General features: G+C 51.8%; 6 protein-coding genes and 1 pseudogene across 7 annotated transcripts; 4 read left to right on the top strand and 3 right to left on the bottom strand.

Annotated features, from left to right (window-relative positions):
- Positions 1–3,661: 3,661 nt before the first annotated feature.
- Positions 3,662–4,630, top strand: LOC117837008 (uncharacterized). Its single transcript, XM_034716542.2, has one exon. It carries the CDS (start codon positions 3,750–3,752, stop codon positions 4,395–4,397), a length of 648 nt encoding a protein of 215 aa, XP_034572433.1. The 5' UTR covers positions 3,662–3,749; the 3' UTR covers positions 4,398–4,630.
- A 770-nt stretch (positions 4,631–5,400) lies between these two features.
- LOC117839644 (non-specific lipid transfer protein GPI-anchored 15) lies at positions 5,401–6,871 on the top strand. 2 transcript variants are annotated; one of them, XM_034720033.2, is made up of 3 exons: positions 5,401–6,178; positions 6,277–6,593; positions 6,672–6,871. In XM_034720033.2, the coding sequence occupies exons 1-2, from the start codon at positions 5,839–5,841 to the stop codon at positions 6,576–6,578; spliced, it is 642 nt and encodes a 213-aa protein (XP_034575924.1). In that variant the 5' UTR covers positions 5,401–5,838; the 3' UTR covers positions 6,579–6,593; positions 6,672–6,871. The 2 variants fall into 2 exon arrangements, with proteins under 2 accessions (XP_034575924.1, XP_034575923.1); XM_034720032.2 differs by having other exon boundaries at positions 5,417–6,178; positions 6,277–6,696.
- LOC117839642 (protein CDC73 homolog) lies at positions 6,849–11,109 on the bottom strand. Its single transcript, XM_034720031.2, has 4 exons — positions 10,044–11,109; positions 8,235–8,317; positions 8,023–8,142; positions 6,849–7,193 (listed from the first exon to the last, which is right to left on the bottom strand). The coding sequence occupies exons 1-3, from the start codon at positions 11,011–11,013 to the stop codon at positions 8,056–8,058; spliced, it is 1,140 nt and encodes a 379-aa protein (XP_034575922.1). The 5' UTR covers positions 11,014–11,109; the 3' UTR covers positions 6,849–7,193; positions 8,023–8,055.
- A 2,400-nt stretch (positions 11,110–13,509) lies between these two features.
- Positions 13,510–15,477, bottom strand: LOC117835223 (uncharacterized; annotated as a pseudogene).
- A 1,102-nt stretch (positions 15,478–16,579) lies between these two features.
- On the top strand, positions 16,580–17,498 carry LOC117839115 (uncharacterized). Its single transcript, XM_034719371.2, has one exon. It carries the CDS (start codon positions 16,712–16,714, stop codon positions 17,297–17,299), a length of 588 nt encoding a protein of 195 aa, XP_034575262.1. The 5' UTR covers positions 16,580–16,711; the 3' UTR covers positions 17,300–17,498.
- A 170-nt stretch (positions 17,499–17,668) lies between these two features.
- LOC117839114 (uncharacterized) lies at positions 17,669–18,520 on the top strand. Its single transcript, XM_034719370.2, has one exon. It carries the CDS (start codon positions 17,677–17,679, stop codon positions 18,337–18,339), a length of 663 nt encoding a protein of 220 aa, XP_034575261.1. The 5' UTR covers positions 17,669–17,676; the 3' UTR covers positions 18,340–18,520.
- Positions 18,521–20,284: 1,764 nt separating this feature from the next.
- On the bottom strand, positions 20,285–23,704 carry LOC117839113 (FCS-Like Zinc finger 8). The gene is made up of 3 exons (XM_034719369.2): positions 23,172–23,704; positions 22,198–23,035; positions 20,285–20,703 (listed from the first exon to the last, which is right to left on the bottom strand). The coding sequence occupies exons 2-3, from the start codon at positions 23,031–23,033 to the stop codon at positions 20,625–20,627; spliced, it is 915 nt and encodes a 304-aa protein (XP_034575260.1). The 5' UTR covers positions 23,034–23,035; positions 23,172–23,704; the 3' UTR covers positions 20,285–20,624.
- Positions 23,705–24,122: the final 418 nt, after the last annotated feature.

The raw sequence follows: 24,122 nt of genomic DNA, 5'->3' as shown, positions 1-24,122 counted from the left end.
TGATGGGCCTTGGCCCAAGGATGGAGGGGGCCTGGTGCGACCAGACCTGCACTGTCCCGGCCCATGAGTTGGCCTAGGATGGCATGCCGGCAGCGGCAGCGCCCTGTGCGCCCGACCCTTGGCCGCCCGTGCCCTGGCCATCGGCGCGCTGGGCGCTCGAGAACCGTGACCACCGGCGCCCGAACCCTGACCACCGCCGCCGTTCCCCTTGCCGCGACGACGCCGATTGCCACCGTTGTTGGATGGGCGCCCGTTCGGAGCCGCCCGTGCTCCGGCCACCGCCGGAGGGCTGCTGCTGTTGGCGCGGAGACTGCCCAATGGCCGCCACAAGCGCGGTGGATGCGGCGATCCTTGACAGAGAGCTCCTCAAGGAGGAGGATGGAGCGAACTTCGGCGGCGAAGGTCGGGAACGGGCGCTGAGTCTTGAGGAACGACACCATGTGGGCATACTTGTCATTCAGGCCGCGGATGAAGGAGAGCACAAGTTGACGGTCGGTGACGGGATCGTTGAACTCGGCGACGGCGAGGGCGTCCGCCATTGATTTAAGCCGCCGGGAATATTCAGCGACGGGGAGGTCACCTTGGACGAACGTGCGGAAGGCAGCTTCAAGATGGAGAGCACGACTTTCCTTGTTGCCGAGGAACTGATCCTCAAGGACGAGCCATGTAATGCGGGCGGTGGTTTCGGGCTCCATGACATCTTCCTGCAGGGCGGCGGAGATGGTGCCGAATAGCCATGTGAGGATCGTGGAGTACCCAGCGCGTACTTGCGGAGAACGACGAGAAAGAGCCCATGCCATTTGCGGTAGTTGTTCGCCGGGATGTCGAGGACGATCGGAACAAGCGACCGGATGTTGAGGACGGAGATTGCCTGGGCATGGAGGACGGCTATCGCGGTCGCCTGCTCGGCGAGCCGGCGAGGACGACGGCGAGGTCGTCGGCCTCCTTCTGGCGGGGCTCCTCTTCCCCCTTCTGACGGCGCTCGGCCTCCTCCTTCTGACGAGTGCGCGCGTCGTCCCCTTGCTGGAGGCGTTCGAGCTCGTACCCCACCTGGAATTTGGGTGTGGCGGATGGGGAAGGGGAGTCCAGCAGTCAGCCGCTTTAATCAGCCACGCACGGCACCACCATCCGTCACGTACGCTCGTACCAGCTCCACAAGGGGAAGAAGGGGATGAGCGCGACGAGAGCAGGCAGAGGGACAAGACAGAGCGGAGCCGGCGCGGCGACAATAATGACTACCCGAACTTCGGCAAGGACATGTACAAGTGGAGGCGCGACGATGATGACGACGACGACTGGCCGGGGCAGGGACGCGCGTGATACGCGTGCCCAACCCCAGTACAAGGCGGGACACGGAGATGTCCACCGCGAGCGGGAACGCTCGCCGCGTTGCAAGCCGCTATCGGGGCAGTGGCAGCCATCATGACGGCGGCAGACGTCACACGGAGGGAAACGAGGTTCAGCTGTCACCCCTCCACGACCAGCAGGTTCTTCGTTCCAGAGAGGTGACACAACAGCAGGCTACGATCGCCTCTCAAGCTTCGGCCCTTGAGGTTGAGGACACGACGCGCGGTCTGCTCACGACCTACCACGAAACCGCCGTCAAGGGCACCTCCAGGGTCCGGGTGGCATCAGATGCGACACACCTGCTGGCTGCTGCAGGTCTCTACGTACACAAGGGCACAGGGCGGCGGAGCTTGCTGCTCAGCTGGGCATTGAGGACGCAATGCTTGGTGGTGGAAGAGCGAACGAAGCCTCGTCCGTCCTCGGCTCGCCGTTCACTGAGCGGTGAGCGGGCGCTGGTGACAACTGACAGGGGCTGAGCAGGCACGCGTGCCTCGTGCACACGACGGCCTGACGTCACTGGTGGCGGCAAGCAACGTCTTCTCGCGCATCAAATCGGCGCTCCCGGAGAGCGAGCTGTGCGGGACACTCCTCCTCCCACGGCAGCGAGCTCGAGAGGAAGCGCAGGCTGTGGACACTGGACCATGAAGTCGAAGTACCACTGCGCCACATGGAGATCCAAGCAACTAAAGCCAGTGATGAGGGGTTGCCTTTCTTTGAGTCATCGGTCATCAGAGGTGGGAAGGTTGCTGCTCGGCAGTCACAGGCTCGTGGCGCCACGGTGCTGGTCTCCAAACGTCTTGCCCACGCACCACCGATGAACGCCGTCCGTCGGGTGCAGCGTAACCTGTGCCCGCAAATCGGGTCTGCTTCCTGACGAGATTGAGCCGGTTGAACGTGCCCGGCAGCCTGCAGGAGTGCCTGGTGATGTCCATTCGTCCCGAGGCTCAGTACCGGCTGCATTTTGACCCGGTACTATGTAAGCATTAGTACTGAGCCTATCGGATAGTTCCTGAGGAGATCCCTGTGACCGTGACCCTTTAGTACCGGGTGGGGCCTCCACCCGGTACTAATGTGCCTGAGAGCCTTTAGTATCGGGTGGAACCTCCACCCGATGTTCCCTCCATCCGCGCGCCGCCTTTTGAATTTGCACCGGCCCCCTCGCTCCCTTATCCTCTCCCTCCGCCTCCCTCAATCTCTCAGCTCCCTCAACCTCTCAGCTCTCCCTCTGACCAGGAGCCCCTCCTTCCTCCTCCACCAGCTCCCTCCCCAACCTCCCCTCTCCTCCCTCCTTCGCTCGCCCCTCACCTCGTGCTTGAGGCGAGGAGCGGCGGCAGCCATCGGGCGAAGGGCGAAGGCGAGCGATGATGGGCGGCGGGAGCGGCCGCGACGACGGGCGGAGGGCGGGCGGAGGGAGGGCGGGTAGCGTGGGCGAAGGGGTAGCGTGGCGGGGGGCGAGGGGTGGGCGGAGGGCAGCGGGGCGAGGGGCGGGGCCGGCAGGGGATTTATTTTTAAAATTTTTTAATACCTTTTAGTACCGGTTATTTCAACCGGTACTGAGGGGTTCCCGACCAGTACTAAAGGTGTTTTCCATGTTAACATGGGGCACACGTTCATATTTCTATTCCTGTTTAAAAGTCTAGAATAAAATATGCCACTTCAACATGCAACGGTTCTTCTGCCTCAACTTCCCCGTAGGCAGTCCTCAGCGAATCCATGCAGCGAGCAACCACGAGCTGCCATTGCATTCTTTAGTCGATATGTGGTATGAGAATATAGAATATTCTACAATAACTATAGTAATTTCCTCCTTTTTTTTCTCAAGCTACAAATACAAGCCGCGAAGGACGACTACTCGAGCTTCAAATTAGAGGATTGGAGGATAAATGGCGTTTACTGTGCCACTTGCCAATTGATTCATACACTACACACATGTAAACTCAGTGTAAATGATCCGTTTAAATAATAAGTGTAACTAAAGTAACTATTAATTAAGATCTTTGCAAAAAAAAAACTTAACTAGATAGTGTCACTGTCTTTTGAAGTGGTTGATAGAAGGCCCATCCTTAGATTTTTCTCACCAAAGTCGCTGGAGAAAGGAAAGCAACGTTTATATCCTGCAAAAAGTGTAACCTGCTGTTGGTCGCAACGCGAGGTATCATCAGTCTCAAACCCATCATCGGTTACATCACAAGTTAGATAGGGCAGTGCATCCACCCGACCACAAAGCAGCCTCCCACTCTCACGGTCACGGTCGCACCTATTTCTCCTCCAACAGTTCGTGTCACATACTGACCGCGTATATAAACCACGACAACACATGCCTTAAAATTTCACAACTCGCCGACCTGGTGAACGACACGTCACGCTCGTGATCGTGCCGACGTCGTGCGCTAGCTCCGACGATGGCTCAGCACCGGCAGCTCGGCTTCTTCCCTTCGTCGGTCACCAGGCCGTGCCTGGCCCTCGCCGTGACGGCCCTGATGTGCGCCGTGACGGCGCAGCCGCAGCCACTGCCGGTGCCGCAGCCGACGACGACGACACCGATGGCGGCGCCGCCCGCGGTGCCGAGCTTGCCGGCTGCGTGCCCGCCGGCGCAGGCCACCCTGGCGCCGTGCCTGGGCTTCTTCACCAGCAACTCCTCGTCACCGCCGGCGGAGTGCTGCGCCCAGATACGGGCCATGTTCCAGTCCCAGGCGCCGTGCCTCTGCGCCGCGATGGCGTCGGGGCCGGCGGCCCAGCTCGGTGGTCTCGGGTCCGCGCTCGGCCAGCTGCTGCCCAGCTCGTGCGACCTGCCCGCCAACGCCTGCTCGGGGACGACCACGGGCGGTGCCCCGGCTGGTCCGACGACGACGCCGGCGCCAGGGTCTGGCGCGACCGCTGCGGCGGCGCCGGAGACCGGGCCGACCGGTGTGGACACGACGGCGCCAGGCGGTGGTGCTGGAGTGAAGTCAGTTCCAGGCTTGCTTGACACGGGAGCTGCTGCAGCAGGCTACCGCGGCATCTCTGCCGCCGCTCTCTTCATGACGTTGTTGGGCGTTTACCTTCTCTGAACTCTTGATCGGATTATGCACTGCTACGATCGTTCCGAGTCGTGTGATCGTTTCCGTGGTGCGTACTTTCAGATGTGTGGATTTTGTAGCATGTCGTTCATGTTCCATGATGCGGTACTGTTCTGTGCTTGCTGTGAGATGTGACCAGTGACCACGCACAGAGTTGCCACTGAATTCAGTTTATGCCGATTTACCGCGGTTCATGAAATAAACATATGGCTCCTACAAAGTAAGTGTCAATGTAATGAGTTTCACTGAAAACGTGAACTGCACTCCAGGTAGCATAGCTGGATTTCTTTGGCAGTTTGGTTGCATCGTCATCAGCATCTGCAGCCTAGCCTGCAGAAACTCAGCTCCATTGCGTTCATCTTCCTGCAATTTGAACACAAGAATTGCGTATCAGCATCTTCTTCTCCAGAGCCACTAGTTCATAAACTGAAAAGCAACAGATAAACAATGAAGACTACAAGCACCAAATTTACGAAGAGCGATGAGGCTCTGCACGCGTTGCAGAGCGGGAAAGGGGGGCGGCCGGTGGCATTTTCCGGCGACCGGCGTTGATGACTGATGAGTTGAGTTGCTTGTCTCAGCCACCGCGGGGGCGACGGCACACAGGCGAAGGCATGGGACGTGGCCCCGTTGTCAGGCTAGCGCGCTTTGATAGCTCCTCGTTGCTTTACCACGTGAAATGGACTCGTCTTCCAGGGAAAAATGCCCAGCTATTTGCGCATCGTTTTAGTTACAGCCTGCATGCGTGCCGCGTTTGTGCTTCACAAGAATTGCCTAGTACGGTAGTCCTACCTACGCGCGACTCACACCAGTGACACCACCAACCTACTCTGGAATCGTCGTTTCAGTTTCCAAAACAGGTTGTCGCGCCCAAGAAACTGAGCCTGGCACTGGCAGCTGGTGCACAAACTTAGCTCACCGTGACGCTGACTTGCCTCTAGTGGCCGAAACATGTGCGTCTAACACGATGCGCATCGAGTCCAGCTAGACTCCAGTAGCAACAGTAGAGGGGAAAGAAACCATTGGGAGGAACTGAGCTGATCACCAACCCGAGCGAGCTATGAGGTCAACAGAGACACAACCAGATTCTGGAATGCAATAAGAAAGGGACCTCGGATCCATTCTCATGGAGTCATGGAGGCAGGCAGAGACGTATGTTCGCCGGTCTGCTCACCGATAAAGCCTCCAGAAGAACCCCAGGTCGCGTTCGCAGCATGCAAACCAATCCAGAGTTCCAAACTCCCACACCAAAGCGAGTTAGATAGACCGGCCCATCCACCTGGTGAGGCACACAAGCTTTTTCCCCCATTTTTCGCAACCGTCCACAGTATAAACCACCGTCGCCACTTGATCCCTTCCCGTCTCGTACAACCGCACCTCGTCTCGTGTAATCGTAGTGGTCCCTACCGAAGACACCTCGCCGCGTCCCGTCATGTCGTCGTTGCGGCAGCTCCACCCGGTGACCCTCGCCCTCGCCGTCATGGTCACGGCGGCGGCGACGCTGTCCGCGGCGCAGCAGCAGCCGGAGGCGTTCCCGGCGCTGCCCAGCTGCCCGCCGGCGCCGCTCAGCCTGTCGCCGTGCATCGGCTACGTCTTCGGCGTCAGCTCGGCGACGCTCACCGACTGCTGCTCCCAGCTCCGGAGCTTCCTACAGGCGCAGGCGCCCTGCCTCTGCGCCGCGTCCAAGCTCGCGCCCAGCCCCGTCGGCCTCATCCTCGGCCAGGCCCAGACCATCATCCCCAACGTCTGCCACCTGCCCAACCCATGCGACGGTACGTGCACAAGCATTGCAGCACCCACCCACTCTTGGTATACATACACAGTGCCCACCAGTGTTGACATGCTGCCATTATTGCTTGTGACTCTGCAGCTGACGCCGGCGACGGCGAGGGATCTGCTTCGCCTCCGTCCGAGACGACGACGACTCCGGCAGCCACCACGCCTGCAACCGAAGAACCGTCGTCGAGCACGGCGGCGGCTGATCCAGACGCGTCGGGTGCGTCACCGGAACCGGCCGAGGATTCTCCTGCCGCCGCAACGGCGCCGGCCGGCGCCGGGTATAAGCTCCCACAACTGCTGCATGCAGCGGGCGCCACGAGGTCCAGAGGCATGGCTGCTGGCACTGTGTTCATCACCGTGTTTCTCGCTTCAGTTGCAACCCTGTCTGTGTAGCTGTAACTTGCTAAGGTATTGCAACGCCAAATGTGCTGCTGTACATGTGATGTGATACAGTATAAGTTGAAACCGCACCCTACCTTTGTGCAGTTGCAATAAAAACGTGTTTGCTCTACGGAATCTACAATGCAGCAAAGCTGCCCCCGGAGGTCAAAGGATGGTAGGTGTTCACGCATCAGGCCGATGCTTACATCAGAGCAACTGAAGCAGATAATTCTTACAAGATCCAATGTAAACGTTTCTCGCACACTTGCTCAGAAAATAACATGGCCATAAAAACATTCTCTTCAGTGACTCTAAGATAGAGAAGCAGCAAGACTTGTTTCAAGGAATTTATGCGCAACTTGCAAGCAATCTCGTATACTTGCCAAGAAAATTGTAAGTTAGCAGCTACAGTACAATGTTACAAGTAAACAGAGCACGTGGCAGCCTAATCTAGTGTACAAAAGTTGTAATCTTGGTGGGTGTAGCTTCCACACACACGACGCTCTGCCATCATCTACTGTCACCAAGATATGGAGCTGAGTCTGGACAATGGTATGCTTTTATCCTTAGTATTCAGCAAGCATAAAGCCTCCAGCTCAACAAAACAATTGGGTCCTTAATAGTCCACTGAAAAATGACATTGAGAATCAAGGTCACTGAGAAGTATGATACCACAGAAAATGCTTCAATAAATTTATTAAAAAATACAATGAGATATATACTGCTGCCTAGAGGCCCAGACAATAAACAGGTGAAGTAAATATCCTTAGCAAAATGCGTAGCCGAAGCATATCAATAAGAAAATATATAATATAAGATGCAGTTGTCCAATTCCTCACCCAGCTACCACATCAGCAAATAATCACTTATCAACATTCCACCATCAGCAAAATTACGGTGAGGATATTGACTAGCTAAATTTCAGCAAATGGTTCAATGACTGAATTGCAGTAACAAAACTTCAGAATATGGGAACATAACTTCAAGAACAGTTGAATTAATTTAAAAGGGTAACTTGCACAGTTCACAAAACCACCATGCATAGTCACTACAATTGTATACACTAACAATTACGGACATGAACTGTTTGTCCACACGACCACACAAGCCAAACAATGCCCAAAATCAAATTGACTTTATAGTATTTACAAACCCTGTTTTATGATCCATGACACACATTCTAACATTTTGCAGATGGAAGAGGATCCATAAGAAAGTTATTCAGGTCAGAAGACTCATTAAATAACTAGCTGCAGAAAAATGCACACAGCTAAATGTGTACACTTGACTATGTAACCAAAAGTTGATTATTCCATAAGAGTATCTCTAATAGTCACTGAGCAGAAAAATCTAGTCATGCACAGAACAACATATCCAATCCTGTTAGAACTCAACTGAGAAATTCAACAAGAACTCAGGATCTTCGTTGCAGTAAAAGTGAAATCAGAAAGCGTACATGATCACAGTTATGGTACACATGTTACTTCAATTATGTGCGCGCCCGCATAAACTCCTCCAAGCGCTCCCATACCTCAAGAGCAGCTGTCCGATCTTGATGTCTTTTATTTTTGCTTATCTGCACCATAACACGACCACGTAGCGGTAAGCATTTTGCAGCACTGAAGTTGATAGAAACCAAGAAAATTTCAACTTTTACCCCATACTCACAGATATGATTTTCACATTCCACTGTTTAACCACCTTGGCTGCCTCCACACTATCATCTTCAAAGCGCACATAGAAACCAATAACTGAGGAAAGTTTCAAGATGTTAGAGCAAATGAATAGTATGTCATATTATGCTGCATGAGAAACAGAACAATCTAGAGTTTGCTTCTTTGCACTCAATGCAGTATTTTCATGCCAAGTTAATCATATCCTAGAATGGAGCAATACAATATCAAGAAAAATTATGGTATATGTCCAGCACAATTATAGTATTAAGCAAATATAGAGTAATCGAAAGTATATGAGAGAATATAGTGACCTGAACTTACAATTGTAGAAGCGTTTCTCCAGTATTAAGAAAAATTACCTATTTGCCACTGAAAATTTTAAACTTCCTTATCTGCCATCAAATATAACTTTCAACCCTTTTGTGCCACTACCATAGGTTCCGTCAGCCATCATCATCGCATTTCCATTTGCACATGTCAGTTTTTTGGGCTAATGACCATACTACCCTCCAAAACCTGGCCACACCTCCCCTCTCCCTTATCCCATTCGCATCAGGCATATCCCCATCTCTCACATTTGCTCCTCCTTAGAACCCTAGATCAAGAGTTGGGATCGGATCAGACGGGGATATCCATGGTGCAGACGGGTGCTCCAGTGCTTCACGGCTGAGGGTTGGGCAAGGTGTGCCAGTGGAAACGTGGCCTGACGCGGGCAGAGAGCTGCAAGAAGGCATAGCGCGGGCCGGGAGGGGACTACGCAGCACGGGCAAAGCGGAAGGCGTGGAATAGGCATAGTTGATGGCGCGTGGAGCGGACGCTGCTACTCTGTGTGGCCTGGATGGAGGTCCGCAGCCAGGAAATGGCAAATCCAGTGGCAAGCCCTTGCCACACATTTCTCCCAGAAGGGTAAGAACCCTCACCTCCATGCATTTCTTTTGTAGAACAGTGCCATCCATGCAGTAGTATGTTGATGCTTTGTACAACTTTGATTCACAGGATGGATCCCTAATCTAGTTATTTACTAGAAATCAAACTTCTTGGTAACCCCAAAAAAAACTAGGAAGGATTGCAGTGCTTTTATTGTTGAGAAGGTTTTAGATTCTGGCACAACAAATTTGAAGGACTTTGTTGACTGGATGGTAGAGAAATACCCACTAGTAAGAGTAAGGTTGTCCACATGTCTATTGCATACTGTGATCCCTCAGAACCATACCAGCCATTAAGCCAGCAACACACAAGGAAGAAAGGACAGCACAAATGCCTATCTATAAGGAAGGACTATGGGCATCACTAACACAAATGCAAGAAAGGTGACGCAGGCATTGCTAGGCTGAAAGTTAAATTCGACGGCAGATAAGGAAGTTTAAAATTTCAGTGACAAATAGAGAAGCACATCTTTTTTCAATGGCAAATAGGGAATTAGTAGAGCGGGTGTTAATGTTCAGTAGTTGCAGCCAAAAGAGAAGGGAAAAAATCACATGTAACGTGCAAAGAAGCTAAACAGGGAAGTTCAATTAGTACGTGTCTCTGTTTAATTCCTGAAGCAGCAACAAACACAGCAGAAAAGTAATTTCTTGCTCAACAACAATAGTGAAATAAGTATTTCTAACTCAATGTAATAACAAGTAAGCTCCTACCAAACGACACCAAAGCAACCGTGAGAACCACATAAAGCATTCTACCTCTCAAATGAAGCTACAAACATAAATTTCAACTACAATGAAGCTACACAGCCATGTAAGACAGATTCAAATGCATGAAGAATACCATGTAAGGAAAAATAAAGGGGTAAGAGGTAGACCTCTGTTGAAGATCTCCACATGGTCCTTGAAGGGCCAGTCCTTGAACTGCCACTCCTTGCCGAGCACAAACACGGCCACCACCCGCCCCCAATCATCCGACTTGAGCGAAGCCGGCTTGTCCCTCACCTCGAAGGAGACCGCGCCCCCAGCCGCGCCTGCTCTCTCCGCACGAATCAGCTTCTTTTGCACCGTGACACTCTCCGGCTTCCCTCCTTTGGTCGCCCGCATCCTCTCCTCGCTGGGCACGAAGACCCCGTCCTCGAGGAACTCCTTAACGTTGTAGATCGTAATCAGCGTCTGCGAGGCGCTGGGAACGAGGATGATTGGCACGACGCCGTCGCCCAGGGCCCTGTCCACGACCTTGGGCTTGGCGAGGGCGGACGCCCCGGCGCCGGAGTCTGGGCGGGAGGAGGCCGCGGCATCCTTGCCCCCGGCCTTGCGCTGCTCGTCCTGGCGGCGCAGGGCGGCCTGGAAGACGGCGAGGAAGTCGCGGCCGCGGGCGTCGAGGAGCGCGTTGCGGTCCTTGAAGGGCCGCTCGAGAGCGCGGATTTGCGCGCCCGTGGTGGCCTCCTCGGCAGCCGCGGGGTCCTCGGGCGGCGGCGAGGGCGGGTGGAGGTGGGTCTCCTGCGGCGGGAAGGCGGAGGGGAGGAGCGGGTCGGCGGAGGGGAGCGAGTTGTGGCCGTAGCGGAGGAAGTCGAGGAAGGTCTTGCGGTCGGGGAGGGAGACGGGCGGGATGCGGCGGAGGCGCGCGGCCTGGATGAAGTCGGTGTGCTTGAGGTCGTGGTGCTGCGCGAGGAAGACGGCGGCGGAGAGCGGGTAGGGGCGGTTGTTCTGCTTGGAGGTGAAGGCGGTGGGGGTGTTGGCCGGGAAGGTGTAGTCGGAGCCGAAGAGGATGTCGTCGCCGGAGAAGATGATCTTGTCCAGCTCGTTGCGGGCGGCGTAGTCGCGGAGCACGGCGAGGGGATCCATCGCCGCCGCCGGCGGCGACGCTCGCTGCCTCTGGGTTTGGGTTTTGCTACCTTGCGGTTTCGGCCAGATGGATGGATCTGGCTCGCGTCGGGTCGGATCGGAACACCAACAACGACGACGAATTGCTTTGCGTGCTCGGCCTAACTACTCAGCCCACCAACTTAGTTGGGCTGGCCCGATGTTAGATAGACTCGTTTATAATCACTTGTAGCCCAATGAGAACAATTGGACTATTTATTTACTGTGTGCCCTTGCCAAATCGAACTTTGTACCATTGTACTTGATTTTTTGAGTTTTTCCATTTTTTGCCTTTCGATGGGTCTCAATTTACCAAATCGTAGGTCGTTATAGTGCATGTCTAGAACATATAAAAGTCAAAATATTGGAACGGAAGGAGTACTTTTAAAAAATAGGAAGAAAAGATTGGCAATTCAATGATTGATTGCTCATTTCTTGGATGACTTTTTTTTTCTTTTCTGCTTCACCTTGCACAAGTTTATGTTTAAGCTCAAATTATTTTATCGTAACTGCAGTAGCACGCCTAATTCCTAATCTGTTCTCGTGGGAATCACACAAAAAGGATGACGCTTGCACGCTGGTCATGAAGTAGGGGCAACTTAATGGTTCAAATCAATGAAGCAGGGGAAATCGTCCAACGTGAGATAGGGGACGTTTGAATACTAGAGGCTAAACTTTAGTCCTATCACATCGGATGTTCGGATACTAATTAGGAGGATTAAATATAAGCTAATTATAAAACTAATTGCAGAACCCCTAGGCTAAATCGCGAGACGAATCTATTAAACCTAATTAACACCACATTGTCAAATCATGGACTAATTAGGCTTAATAGATTCGTGTCGCGATTTAACCTAGAGGTTGTGTAATTAGTTTTATAATTAGTCTAGATTTAATACTCCTAATTAGTGTCAAACATTCGATGCGACGGGGGCTAAAATTTAGCCCCCTCCTCCCGAACACCCCCGTAATGCGAGGACGAATAGAGTCAACAGACAGCAAAGCAGCACGGGATAATCACACGCATTCGACCCAGTTAGAAGCAATGAGGACTTTCCATTCCTCTCACTAGAGCGACAACGTCAGATGAGTCATAATCTGTTCCGTTGAGGCTGGCCAATGGCCATCACATCTGCCGCGTCGCTTGCCAAAATCTATCCTAGGTTTGATGCTAGATGCAACGGAAAGCAAGCTGCAATCTCAGCATGCTATCTCCCGCTTAGGGCAGTTTCAGTGGAGTTTCACAAAATGTTCCATGGATATTAATTTTTTTTATCACATCAGCAGTTTTACTGACTTGGCAAGGTCATTTATGAGGAGAGTTTCATCAGATATGAGACAAGTTTCATCCTTATAATACTCCACTGATACAATACCTAGTTCTCAGTCTTGGTAACTATACAATAAAACTATACACTGAGGGGGCTTCATTACTAATCCAAATTGTGTACCACATATCCTCATCCTCCGTTTCTAGACCACCGTCACTGTTTTATTTTCAGAGGCTGCAGGTTTCCACCATCTCGCATCTTTTTTTAGTTAGTCTGTTTGATTCAAACTTTGAATACACTACAAGATGACTAGGCCTCGCAACTCAAACAATAAGTTAATTATTCCCAAACCTTTGTACTGAGAAACTAGCAAGTATTCGATGTTTTGCTAATATTAAGTACAACTTTCAAAACGTTGACCAGCAAGACCTCTCAAAATAGTTAGCTTGGAAACATGAAAATCGTAAGTATATATTTGCATTGAATATATATTACTTTCGTAATCTCACATATTTGTTAAAGATGGTTACATCCTAATACAAAAATGGTTGTCAAAGTAGCACCTCCAAGACTAGAAAAAGCCAAGAGCATCAAGTATTTTTTTTAAAATGAAAATTGGAGATGTCGAGTAAGTTATTTCGCAATAGAAAAACAACACTTGTGTGTGAATTAAACAAAGGGAAAGGTGTTCATGTTCACCATAGAAGTATGGTTGTCTCCTAAATCCTGAACAACCAAAAACCATAAACAGTAATAACGCTAAACCCTATGCTGAAGTAGTAAGTTTCTAGGCTAGTTACTGCCGGAAGCTCTTCCATCCAGCAAGGAGTGTAAGAAAAAGTAGTGTCAACGCTATCACAAGTAGCATTGCATGATTTGGGGGATAGGTTGCCCAAGTTTTGAACCTTGGAGCTACTCAAATGACAAGCAAGCGCTTTGCATTCTAAGAGCAATTCTAAGAGCTTCCTTAAATTACCCCTAAAAGAAAAAAAGTTGCTTCAACAGATTCCCCAAACCTCCCGCAAATTTGCGGCCACCCGCATCCGGAGCTATGTTTCCCGCAAATTTGCACGGCGCTCCTCCTCCCCCAATCCGCCCGCGTGCACCCGCGATTGTCACTCGCGCCTTTTTTTTTTCGCGTGCGCCATTTCCCCGTGCGGCGACGGTGGCGGCGGCGCCAGGCCTTCCCCAAGCGGCGGTTATTTGCGGTCGCGCTGTTCGCGGTGCGTCAGGCCAGCTCCATGCACGCGGCGAGGATGGGGAGGGCAGTGGTGCGCCGTTGCGTGTGCTCGAGGAGCACCACTGCGAAGCAACGCGCGGGGCCTGGGAGAGGAGCAGCACCTGGTTCTTGGCTTGAAGGAGCTTGGGTAGTGGCATGGTGCTGTGCTATTCAGAAGAAGCAAGAAAGGAGCAGTTCAGGGTTGCGGTCATGGCGTAGATATTGAGTTGTTACTCTGCCGATTGGTGAGGAAAAGGAGATTGCCTGCTTGGATTTGATCAGTGGAAGAAGAGTGGAGAAGCTTCAGTTGCCTTGCTTTGCCGATTGGAAAACAGAGGGAGAGATCAAGCGGAGAGAAGGGAGCAGAGAACAGAGGGAGAGATTGAGTGGAGAGCTTCGGCGGAGCAACAATGGCTGAATCACAGGGTGGAGAAGATAATGGGTTCAATTAGGATGACGTGGCCTGTTTTGAAATATTGAGGGCTGATTATTAGTGATCTGTCGTGGGTTGATATGTTTTTGGGGGAAATTTTTTTTGAAAGAGCCCTCAATACATAGTTTTGGGGAAGAATTTTTTAAAATACTCTTGGAGTTGCTCTAATAAGCATCTCAAGAAGACAACCTCTTTGCAGGGATGGAATCCAATTAAGCACATGTCGTCATCACCACCAGCGTCTATTTCAACTCCCTCTTCAAGAAAGTCATCGTTGTCAGAGTTCCATTCGAGCTCACATTCCACTGGTTCGGTCGTGTTCTCTTCTCCGCGGTGCTCCTCATAATAGTTGGTATCTTGCAAGAACCAGGGCCCATCTAATTTCTTATGGTGATTCCAATGCGCCAACACGGGCCTCAGGTCATGGTCATCACCCACTTCATATGATCACAAGATTCATCCAAGATCCAGACTCGAAGTCGATGAGGGTTAGCTTCGGTTGCATCACATAATACATGAATCACAAGATCCAAGATCCGATCTCACCAGACGAAGCCTGGGGATTGCGCGACTGCCATAGACCAATGGAGGTCTTATTACTTGGTATTTATTGCTTGCCAATGATATTCTGAAAAATAAAAAGCAAGCATGATTAAATCGTATATTTTGGGGGAACAAAACAGTTTTACAAAAGGAAAAAAAAACAGTGATGCGATGATAAGATCGAGTACCTCATCACACAGTTAGTTTGGTCTTGCACATAGAGCTCTCTTCTCCAATATTACAGCGGGGAGATCCCCTGCCAAGCAGCGAATCGACGGTAGCACGTCAGCTACAGACCCCACAGCGAGCCCTTCCCGAACACAAGATCTCATCTCCCAGTGCCCTGTCCTCGACGAGAAGACAGGGATCATGTACGGCGACGGCGGCCACCCTATGTCCTCAATCTTTGCGTCACATCCAGGAATAAAAATATGACCGCGATACCAATATGGGCGGCGATCGTAACGAACCATGGGATTGTAAATGCAACTTTCAGAGATGCGAGGGATCCTGAGGACCTCGTAGTGCAGCGACACGGCGGGGTCGTAGACGAGGTAGTCGTGGCAGAGGCCCAACCCGTCCAGGTGCGGTGGCGGGGGGCAATGGCGCCCGCCTCCGCGTGGCGGGGTTCACCACGTAGCCACGCAGCAGGAGGAGGCCGTTGCAGTGGTCCCTGACCGCGTAGGACCGGTACGCTCCGGGGAAGCCGTCGGGGGGCAGGTAGCCGGCGAGCTTGCCGGAGACGGGCGCGGGGCGGGAGAAGAACTCGGTGTGGGAGAGGTCGGGGTAGTTCACGAGGAGCGCGTCCAGCGACCGCGGGAGGACGGCGTCGACGGCGGCGCGCAGAAGGCGGCGGGCCAGTCCCTGCAGACGCACCTGGACACGGCGAGGCCGCGGGGCGGGAGGCGGCGGAGGACGTCCGCGAGGACGTCGCGCGGCAGCCGATGCGGCCCCGGCTCGTCGTCCTCCTGCTGCTCCATGCCGTTGCTCTCCTTCGAATTCGCGTGAATCATTTGCTTCATTCAGATGTGCAAATACTGATAACTGAGCTGCTACTGACAGACAAGACGATGGCAGTTCGAAAGCAGCAGCAGTGTGTAGAGAACAGCAATCTTAAGAACACCCTAGTCTAGTCTGGAGGTTTGTTGCCCAGCTTAGGCCTGGTTTGGTTTCTCCTGCTTATTTTTAGTACTCGTCACATCGAATATTTAGATACTAATTAGAAGTATTAAACGTAGACTATTTACAAAATTCATTACATAAGTGGAGGCGAAACGGCGAGACGAATCTATTAACCCTAATTAGTCCATGATTTGACAATGCGTTGCTACAGTAAATATTTGCTAATGATGGATTAATTAGGCTTATTTAGGCTTAATAGATTCGTCTCGCCGTTTAGCCTCTACTTATGTAATGGGTTTTGTAAATAGTCTATGTTTAATACTCCTAATTAGTATCTAAACATTCGACGTGACACGTGCTAAAAATAAGCAAAGTGAACCAAACGCTCCCTTAATTTGCAGAACACACTTGTATAACTACTCTAAAAAGAAAAGGAAAATGCTCCTAAATTAATTGTTGCTTCCAGGCAGCTCTTCGATCCATCAAGGTGTGTAACAGAAAGACGTGTCCATCTCTGCATGCCGATGGAACGTTTGAAAAAAAATCCTTGGGCTATAAATTCACCAGTATACTGAAATTTTCGAGCTATCTCTGTCCTTTTTTTACTAGTTGTCATAGCGGAGTTCTACCTTTCCGTTTCGGGGATGCGAGTGTACAGCTTGTATAGTTTACAAACGGCTCGTCGAGGTTTTCCTCTCTTTTAATATAGCAGCAGCTCTCCTGCTAGCTCGTTTTTTAAAAAAAAATTCGAGCTACTCAAATGGCACGCAGGTCCTCCACCCATTCCACTACTCATCAAGAAGACAACCTCTCTGTCGTAACAATGGTACTGCTCAGAAACCATACCTGCGCCGTCGAGAGCGTCACTTTCGCAAACGGAATCTTGCAACCCCGGGCCGCGGCAACCATGATGACGTGTACCGCCGGCCACAATCGTTTGGCGGCCCATGGTCTCTGAATGCTCTCGAGTCAACACCATGGACTGGTCAAGCCCGCCGGCTCGTCCAAGTCTGGCACTCTACATATACCTGCCGGTAACATGACGGCCTACTCGAGCTCGAGGTGTTGATCGCGGCGACGAAGACGACGGGCATGGAGCTCCAGCAGGGAGGATCCCCAGCGGCGGAGCCCGACGAGGTCGTCGTCACCCTCCGCGAGTTCACGCCGTCGGACGCGGACGCCGAGGCGCTCATGTCGTGGGCGTCGGACCCGCTCGTAGCCCGCTTCCAGCGCCGCGACGCCTACGAGCACGTGGACCAGGCCCGCCGCTACATCGCCGACCACGTCCTCCCGCACCCGTGGTACCGCGCCATCTGCGCCGGCGCCGTGGTGGTGGGGTCCGTCTCCGTAAAGCCGGCGCCGGCCGAGGACGGGCGCCTCTTCAGGGCGTCCGTTGGGTACCGCGTGGCGCGCGCGCACTGGGGCCGCGGCGTGGCGACGCGCGCGGTGCGGGCGGCGGCGGAGGCCGTGTTCGCGGCGTGGCCGTGGCTGCTGCGCCTGGAGGCCGTGGCCGACGTGGAGAACCCGGCGTCGCAGCGCGTGCTGGAGAAGGCCGGGTTCGTCAGGGAGGGGACGCTGAGGAAGTACATCGTGCTCAAGGGAAGGCCCAGGGACATGGTCATGTTCAGCCTCGTCGATACGGACCGTCGCCGCCAGCCCGTGGAGTCCAATGGGCCGTAGCTGGGCTGCGATGTTTCTGCTCTGCTCTCTACCTGGGCTTTCCTCTGCAATCGACGACGCGCGCGCGCTTCTCGGAGCACATTTTGTAACGTTCTATGCCATGTGAGTATATGTGACGTGTGGTAGTGTGAGTGCGTAAAAAAATGAAGAACCGTACGAATTTGAAAGTGAAAAGGAGTATGGAGAGAAGATAAGATCACTCGTTAGTGCGTGCAACGCTGTTAATTAGTTGTTGCATCATGTTCTTATCCATCCACACGACAGATTGACCGTGACACGTTTGATGCTAACCGCGACACACCCAATTGGTACGGTTGCACCGATGCGCACTGCTCCAAGGCCAAGCTAGCTCATCAACCAGCAGGCAGCAGCAAACGATGGAACCGCCGCCCGCCGAGGGCGACGTGCATGACCGGCAGCGACGGGGAGGTGATCCAACAGACCCCACGGCGCTGGCGAGGGCGCCGGTGGTGTCGCTGCGGCCGCTGGGCCTGGCGGACGCGGACGCCTTCATGGCGTGGGCGTCGGACGACCGCGTGATGCGGTTCCTGAAGCGGCCGCTCTGCGCCACCCGGGAGCAGGCCGTGGCGCAGATCAGGGACACCGTGCTGGGCCACCCGTGGTTCCGCGCCGTCTGCGTCGGCGACGGCGGCGGCCGCCCCGTGCCCGTGGGGCAGGTCTCCGTGTGGCCGTACGCCGACGAGGGCGGCCGCCGGGCCAACCTCGGCTACGCCCTGGCGCGGGACCACTGGGGCCGGGGCATCGCCGCCGCCGCCATCGTGCAGGTGGTGGGGAGGGTGTTCGACGACCTGCCGGGGCTGGAGCGGCTGGAGGCGGTGACGGACGTGGACAACGCGCGGTCGCAGCGGGTGCTGGAGAAGGCCGGCTTCCGGAGGGAGGGGCTGCTGCGCCGCTACATCGCCGGCCGCGGCGGCGCCCAGGCCAGGGACGCCGTCATCTACAGCTTCCTCTCGTCCGACCGCGCGTGCGCCACTCCAGCACCTGCGGACAGCATGGGACAGGGCTTCATCTGCGGATGATGGAGGCCTGAAACAGAGATGCCTGGTTCGATGGATCATGATTCCTTGAAGTGAATCGTGGTAGCCCGGCAGAGTTGTAATGGTAGAATGGTGGAATTTCGCCCTGAATGTTGCGGAAACAGCCTAGTAGTACTAAAGACTGCAGAATTTTTATGGCAAATAGATTGATTGATTGCTCAAAGACCTTCTTTTTACCACTGAAAGTCACTGAGGTTGTGATCTATTCGGTTCACCAATCAAGGCCTCTTTTGAAATGCAGGGGGTTTCACAGGAATCGGTTTAATTTGCACATGGTATCAGGAGGGGAAAAAACGAAAATGCCATGCTACAAGAGAGCCTGAATGTTAGTGTTCTGCTGCGGTGATGATGGAGGGAAGAGTGCGCGCATCTTGTGATCCAACGGATGCAGAAATGTCTGTAATGGACTCCCAGAACTTTTGTATTTTCAAAATACAAATAACGCAGTAATGCCACATGGAGTCTCAACACACACTCAAAAAAATTGGAAAATTAAGTCACGTCGCTCCAGTGAATGATATAGATAGGGTATTTGACTTGATGACCTTGTCAACATTTCTTAAAAAATAGAAAAATAAATTTTATTAACAATGTTGGACATCATTAAGTACGAATAGCCTGACTTCTGAGTACTACACTCCATATTAAAACGCCCAGGATAACCAGGAATTGCTTGACCCGTTAAAATACAATTTCAGGAGTTTGAGACTGATGGCATCGACCAATATCCAAACATTCATTGATTCGTACCGCGAATCTTATCATAGGTGCAGCAAACATTAGCTGTCAGGGTTGATTATCTGGCCTCAATAAACTGCAGTCCATGAATGATGTTGATTGGGTATTGAACTAGATGACCTTGTCAGAATCTCTTAAATAATGTTCGGCCTTCGAACTTACTGTAATCAAGTACGAATATTCTTGACTTCCGAGTACTACACCTCATACTAAATGACCTGATAATGCGGAACTAGATCCATTAAAAATACCTTTTTTGTTATGGGTGTACAAACTGATGTTACAAAACAATCCCCAAATATCTGTTTCATCAATTCAACGAATCTTACCTTAAGTACAGCACGCATTAGCTGTCCAGAGTTGATAATTTGGCTTCAATAAACTGCATTGAAATACATAAACAGAACAATAATATACATTCATTTTTTTTTAAAAAAAGAAGAAGACACACTCTAGCAAGCACAATCAGATGATGTCAAAACTGCATCTGTTCAATTTCACTGAATCGGCTGGCCAAACTGAAGAGGCCAAAGAATCACCTATCAGGCTATCACTCTATCAGTCAGCCAAAAAACGGCCACAGATCTCCATGTGAATGTCTCCTAGAACAGTTCCAGGGTCAAAAGCTGCAGCGTCCTTTGCCATGATTAACAACTGCTAAAGCACGAGCGATTGGTTCACAATAATTTCATACGCTGTGCCAATGCAATGATGCACAAGAGTAGCAGCAACCAAAAAGCAGGGGAGAGGGGAGAAGAATCAAACCGTCCACAGAGCAAAGCTTGCAGCAGATGAATGAGCTCATAAACAATGCCAGGACAAATCGCAATCAGCATCAGTCCAGCACACTCCCAGGGCTCCAATTACAGGAAACACTATGATGATCAAGGGTTGTTGAGCTGTTAGTATACTTGTGGGGGCCGCTGCAGTTTATTACAGGTGATTGGCAAGGTGGCTGGCCCCCATGAGCTAGCCCAGCTGCTACACCAAGCTCCACCCAACCTCTGAGTGAAACTTTTCTCAAGATGCCTAGCGCTTCTTTTGCCCCCTGAATCACTGAAAAAGTTGTGTTTTCTTTTCTCTGCCACTCTACTTCTTCCTTTTGGCAAATTGATAGATTGTACAAATCTGATTCTGATGGATGATCATGCACACAATATGATGATTGACAGAATAGAAACAGAGCAAAGGGGCTAACTTTTCTTCAATTTACTTTGGGATCCACTCTGGGAGTCACATGAACAAACACAGAACTAGAATGGGAGCATCAGAACTTGCAACTAAAACGGGAAAGTCGCATGAACAAGAAGTCCAGATCATCAATCTGCAACCTCTTACAAAAGTGGGCGCCAAAGGTCTTTAATCCGCAAAAGACTAAATCATTCCCTCCTCCATGACCAAAAACAGCATGCAATCTCGCAAAGATGACACAACAAAAGGAAGAAAAAGAAGCAAAAAAAAAAACTTGTCTCAGTTATTCAGGATCATCATGCCTTCTCCTCCACTAACATCCTCTTTTCGTTCATCGTCTAGCGCAAATTGTCCACTGTTTCGTCGAAAAGCATCTCCTGGTACCGGCACTCGCTGCTGCAGAATGCTTTGTCACCTCTGGAAAAAAGAGAGAAAAAGGGCCAATTATATCATAACAGAACAGCGATGACCTAACTGCTGAATTATAAAATGCGTACAGCTTTTTTCGAGACAACTGCTGTTCATGCTATGCATCTTTGTGAACAGCACAGGCACAAATTAAACTACTCTGCTCGAGGAATTATAGCATCAGAAGATGTGAAGCAAAAATGGTTTGGGAGCACATCTCAAAGCTAGTGTTTAGCACTCAAATGGATTATATGCAGCAAGCAAGGAAAATTGCGAACAAGACACAGCAAATCCCTTTCGCTGTCTTATCTAAGCAAACTTGGTGTATATTTTGGTAACAAGAGGCTGTCAAACTTGCAACTACGATGTCGAAACTTTTGTTTTTGGTGATGATAACTGGTCCTGCTCATGGTCAGGAGTTAGGAGTAGGAGCACCAAGACCAGCACGGCTTGGGACGTGGACCTCATTTAGCAACATCAATGGGTGCCAAATAATTTAGTCCCTTGGAATTTGTTAGTATAACCCCCCGCACTAGGATAATGAGCTCCTTTGCGTAGTTTTCTATGTGAAAGTGAAACATAACAGTCGAGAATTATAAATGTCAAGCAGCTACTCCAAGCAAACACAGCGAGCTCCTGATGCACAATACCACTGTATTTTAAATATGTGCCTTAAACAAGGAGCAAGTCACCCTTCAAAAGCAACAGGGAATCGAAACATCACAATATCAAATGGGCAAGCAACTTGTTTCAGTGAATAGGGCCTAGTATTAAATTAAAAGGGTATCAAACTATCAGTAAAGGTTGGTCGGGTAAAGGCCGATATAATCTCGATAAGATCCACTGAAGATGTATTGTATAACCCACACTCCAATCAGAAAGTCATAAACGACTCTAACATTAGAACCACTCATCAAGGTCCCCAGGCAATGATGGAAGCCATCTTCATGTCAAATAATAGTGCATAAGAATGCAATATCTTTTGCCTTATATCAATTCGTGTCTGACATACAGGAGTATTCATTATCATCTAAGCAGCAGTTACGACATAGGTGTCGTTTTACATGCTTGCATAACTAATGGGAAAAAAATGCACTATGAGAACATCAGGCGATTTCAGTTTTAGTTTCAAATACTAAGTTCATTTGGCCGGTGCACCCTTTAACCTTAGCTGGTAATACATGGACTGTGTAGAGGTGCCTCTGAATGTGTTATTTTATTTTTGCCGTTGTGTGGTTCATATCTAGCAGACCATGTTGGTGTCCTAACCAGAGCATCATTCTGTAATTTTCAGTAGCCTGAAGATAATTCACCTTCCTAGTAACATTGTGAGCAAGGAGCAGAGGAACCCAACTGAATCACTGAAATACAGCGATAATTTCTTCTAATGTCAGTAGCTGAAAAATGGCAGTTATGTTCTGAACCGACAAGACGCAAGTGGATATTCACTCAGAAATCGTTACTGCAGAAACATAAGCAAGGAAACCAGGAGAGCATTCTCACCGATAGATGAAGATGTCACTGCCATAGCCAAGTTGCTTGTTGCATGCGTGGCAAGAGCTCATGAAGCCACTCGCCACAGCCGCAAAGCCGCCATCGCCAGCGCCGGCCCCTTTGTCCATCTTCTCGACGAGCACATCCCCGCAGCTCTCGACTATGCAGTCGTCGAAGATGTGCATGGTCCTCGGGTTGGGGCCCCGCGAGATGACGCAGGTGTAGTCTTCTGACATGGCCATTTCCCCGGGCGCCACGGCCCCGGCGAACACCCGAGCGGACGGCGAGCTGACCACCTCCGGCAGGAACCTCCTGGCGGGCGACAGCACCGCCAGCTGCGCGTCCCGGTTCTTGGCGCCGAACTCGATCGGGGAGGACACCAGCTCGACGGCCCTGCCGGAGGGGACCTGGATCCTGAGCTGAGACCCGAACACCACCTTGCCGCCGCCCGGCTTGGCGTCCCCGTGATCCCGGAGCACGTCGGCGAGGCCGACGCCGGCCGGCTCCGGCGCGGCGGCGGGCGTGTCCGCGTGGTGCGCTCGCCTGAGGCTCCGCTCCGACAGGAACGGGGGCAGCGCGGAGCAGCAGAACTGCTTGGTCTCGAGGATGGAGGTGGGGCTCATGGCCGACGAGGGCCCCTCGGAGGAGCCGTCCGCCTGGGGCAGCGCCATCGCCATGAACGGCCTCGGGGCAGGGAACACCGGGGCAGCTGACGACGAAGAAGAAGGATGCCTCGGCGACTGGGCGGCGGTGGCCGTGGCCGCGGGGGGCTCAGCCATGAGCCCACCTGCTCCTCCTTGCTTGGCCCCGCCACCAACCGCTCCTCTCGATCTGCTGCGCAGCATCGCTGCGCGAGTGTGAGCAGGCAGGCGGTGCCATCAGCAATGATGAAAGGAGAAAAGATGGCAACTTCTGCGAGCGCTTTTGTTGCGTAGTCGCTTTAAAGAATGAACAGAGACGGCGCAGAGGACGAAAAAGCTCACCAGAAAGCGGCCCTCCTTGGTTGGATCAAACTCCGGTAGTGATGGCCGGCCGCTCCTACCACGGCCGCATTGCTCCCCGGCCTCGGATTCGATCGGAACCCAAACTTCCACCCGCTATTTCCTCTTCCCAGCAACGCGCAAGAACAGAAGCCGGCCGGCGACAGGCTCTGATCAGCGAATGGGAAAGGAAGGTCCCTAACAAGAACGAAGAAGGAAGAGCACACAGGTATCGATCAACGAAACCACCCTGAGTGACGGAACCCAAAAACCTCGCCGGAAACCGCCGTCCGGATCGGAAAACCCCCGGAAAGGCGTCTGCTCGATTTCTGCGGTTCTTGGGTGGTGGGGTGGGGTTTGCCGGTTTGGGTATTTATACGGCTGGGAGGCTAGACTTTGATTTCACGACTAATCTTTCCTTTCCCCCGGGGTAAATGGGGAGAACTGTTCTCGAGGAGGGAGGAGGGGGTTTCTTCTTCCTCCTTCCACCTCTCGCTCTCTCTGTTTCCCAGGGGGAGGGGGGAGGGGGAGAATGGCAGGGGGGATCGTATTTAAAACCTGCACGCGCACACCCACACGCGCGCGCATCACCAATTAGAGATTAGCAGCAACAGATCGTCAGGATTTTTTTTAGCTATAATTTTCCCGGTTGAATTCTTTGTGGTTTATTCGTCCCGGATGTGATTGATGTTTGGTGATGATGCAAGTGCAATGGCTTAACCACCGCTGGTTAATTGCGGTCGTACTTGCGACGATGATTGCGCTACTGTACATCTTTTGCACGATAAGCTAGGCGCAAACGCAAGTTGTGGAGAAAGCGGTGACGCAAAAGAGGGTTTTTGTTGCTGTTTGAGAAAGCTAGGAGTTTAGTTAAAAAAAATATTTCATAGCGAATTTAACTCATACCGATTGATGATGTAGGCGTTGGTATATTTTTTCTATAGGTTAGAGAAT

The sequence above is a fragment of the Setaria viridis genome, chromosome 9 (assembly GCF_005286985.2).
Source record: "Setaria viridis chromosome 9, Setaria_viridis_v4.0, whole genome shotgun sequence".
In the NCBI taxonomy this organism is placed as follows: domain Eukaryota; kingdom Viridiplantae; phylum Streptophyta; class Magnoliopsida; order Poales; family Poaceae; genus Setaria; species Setaria viridis.
This window is presented reverse-complemented; position numbering and strand designations above follow the sequence as displayed.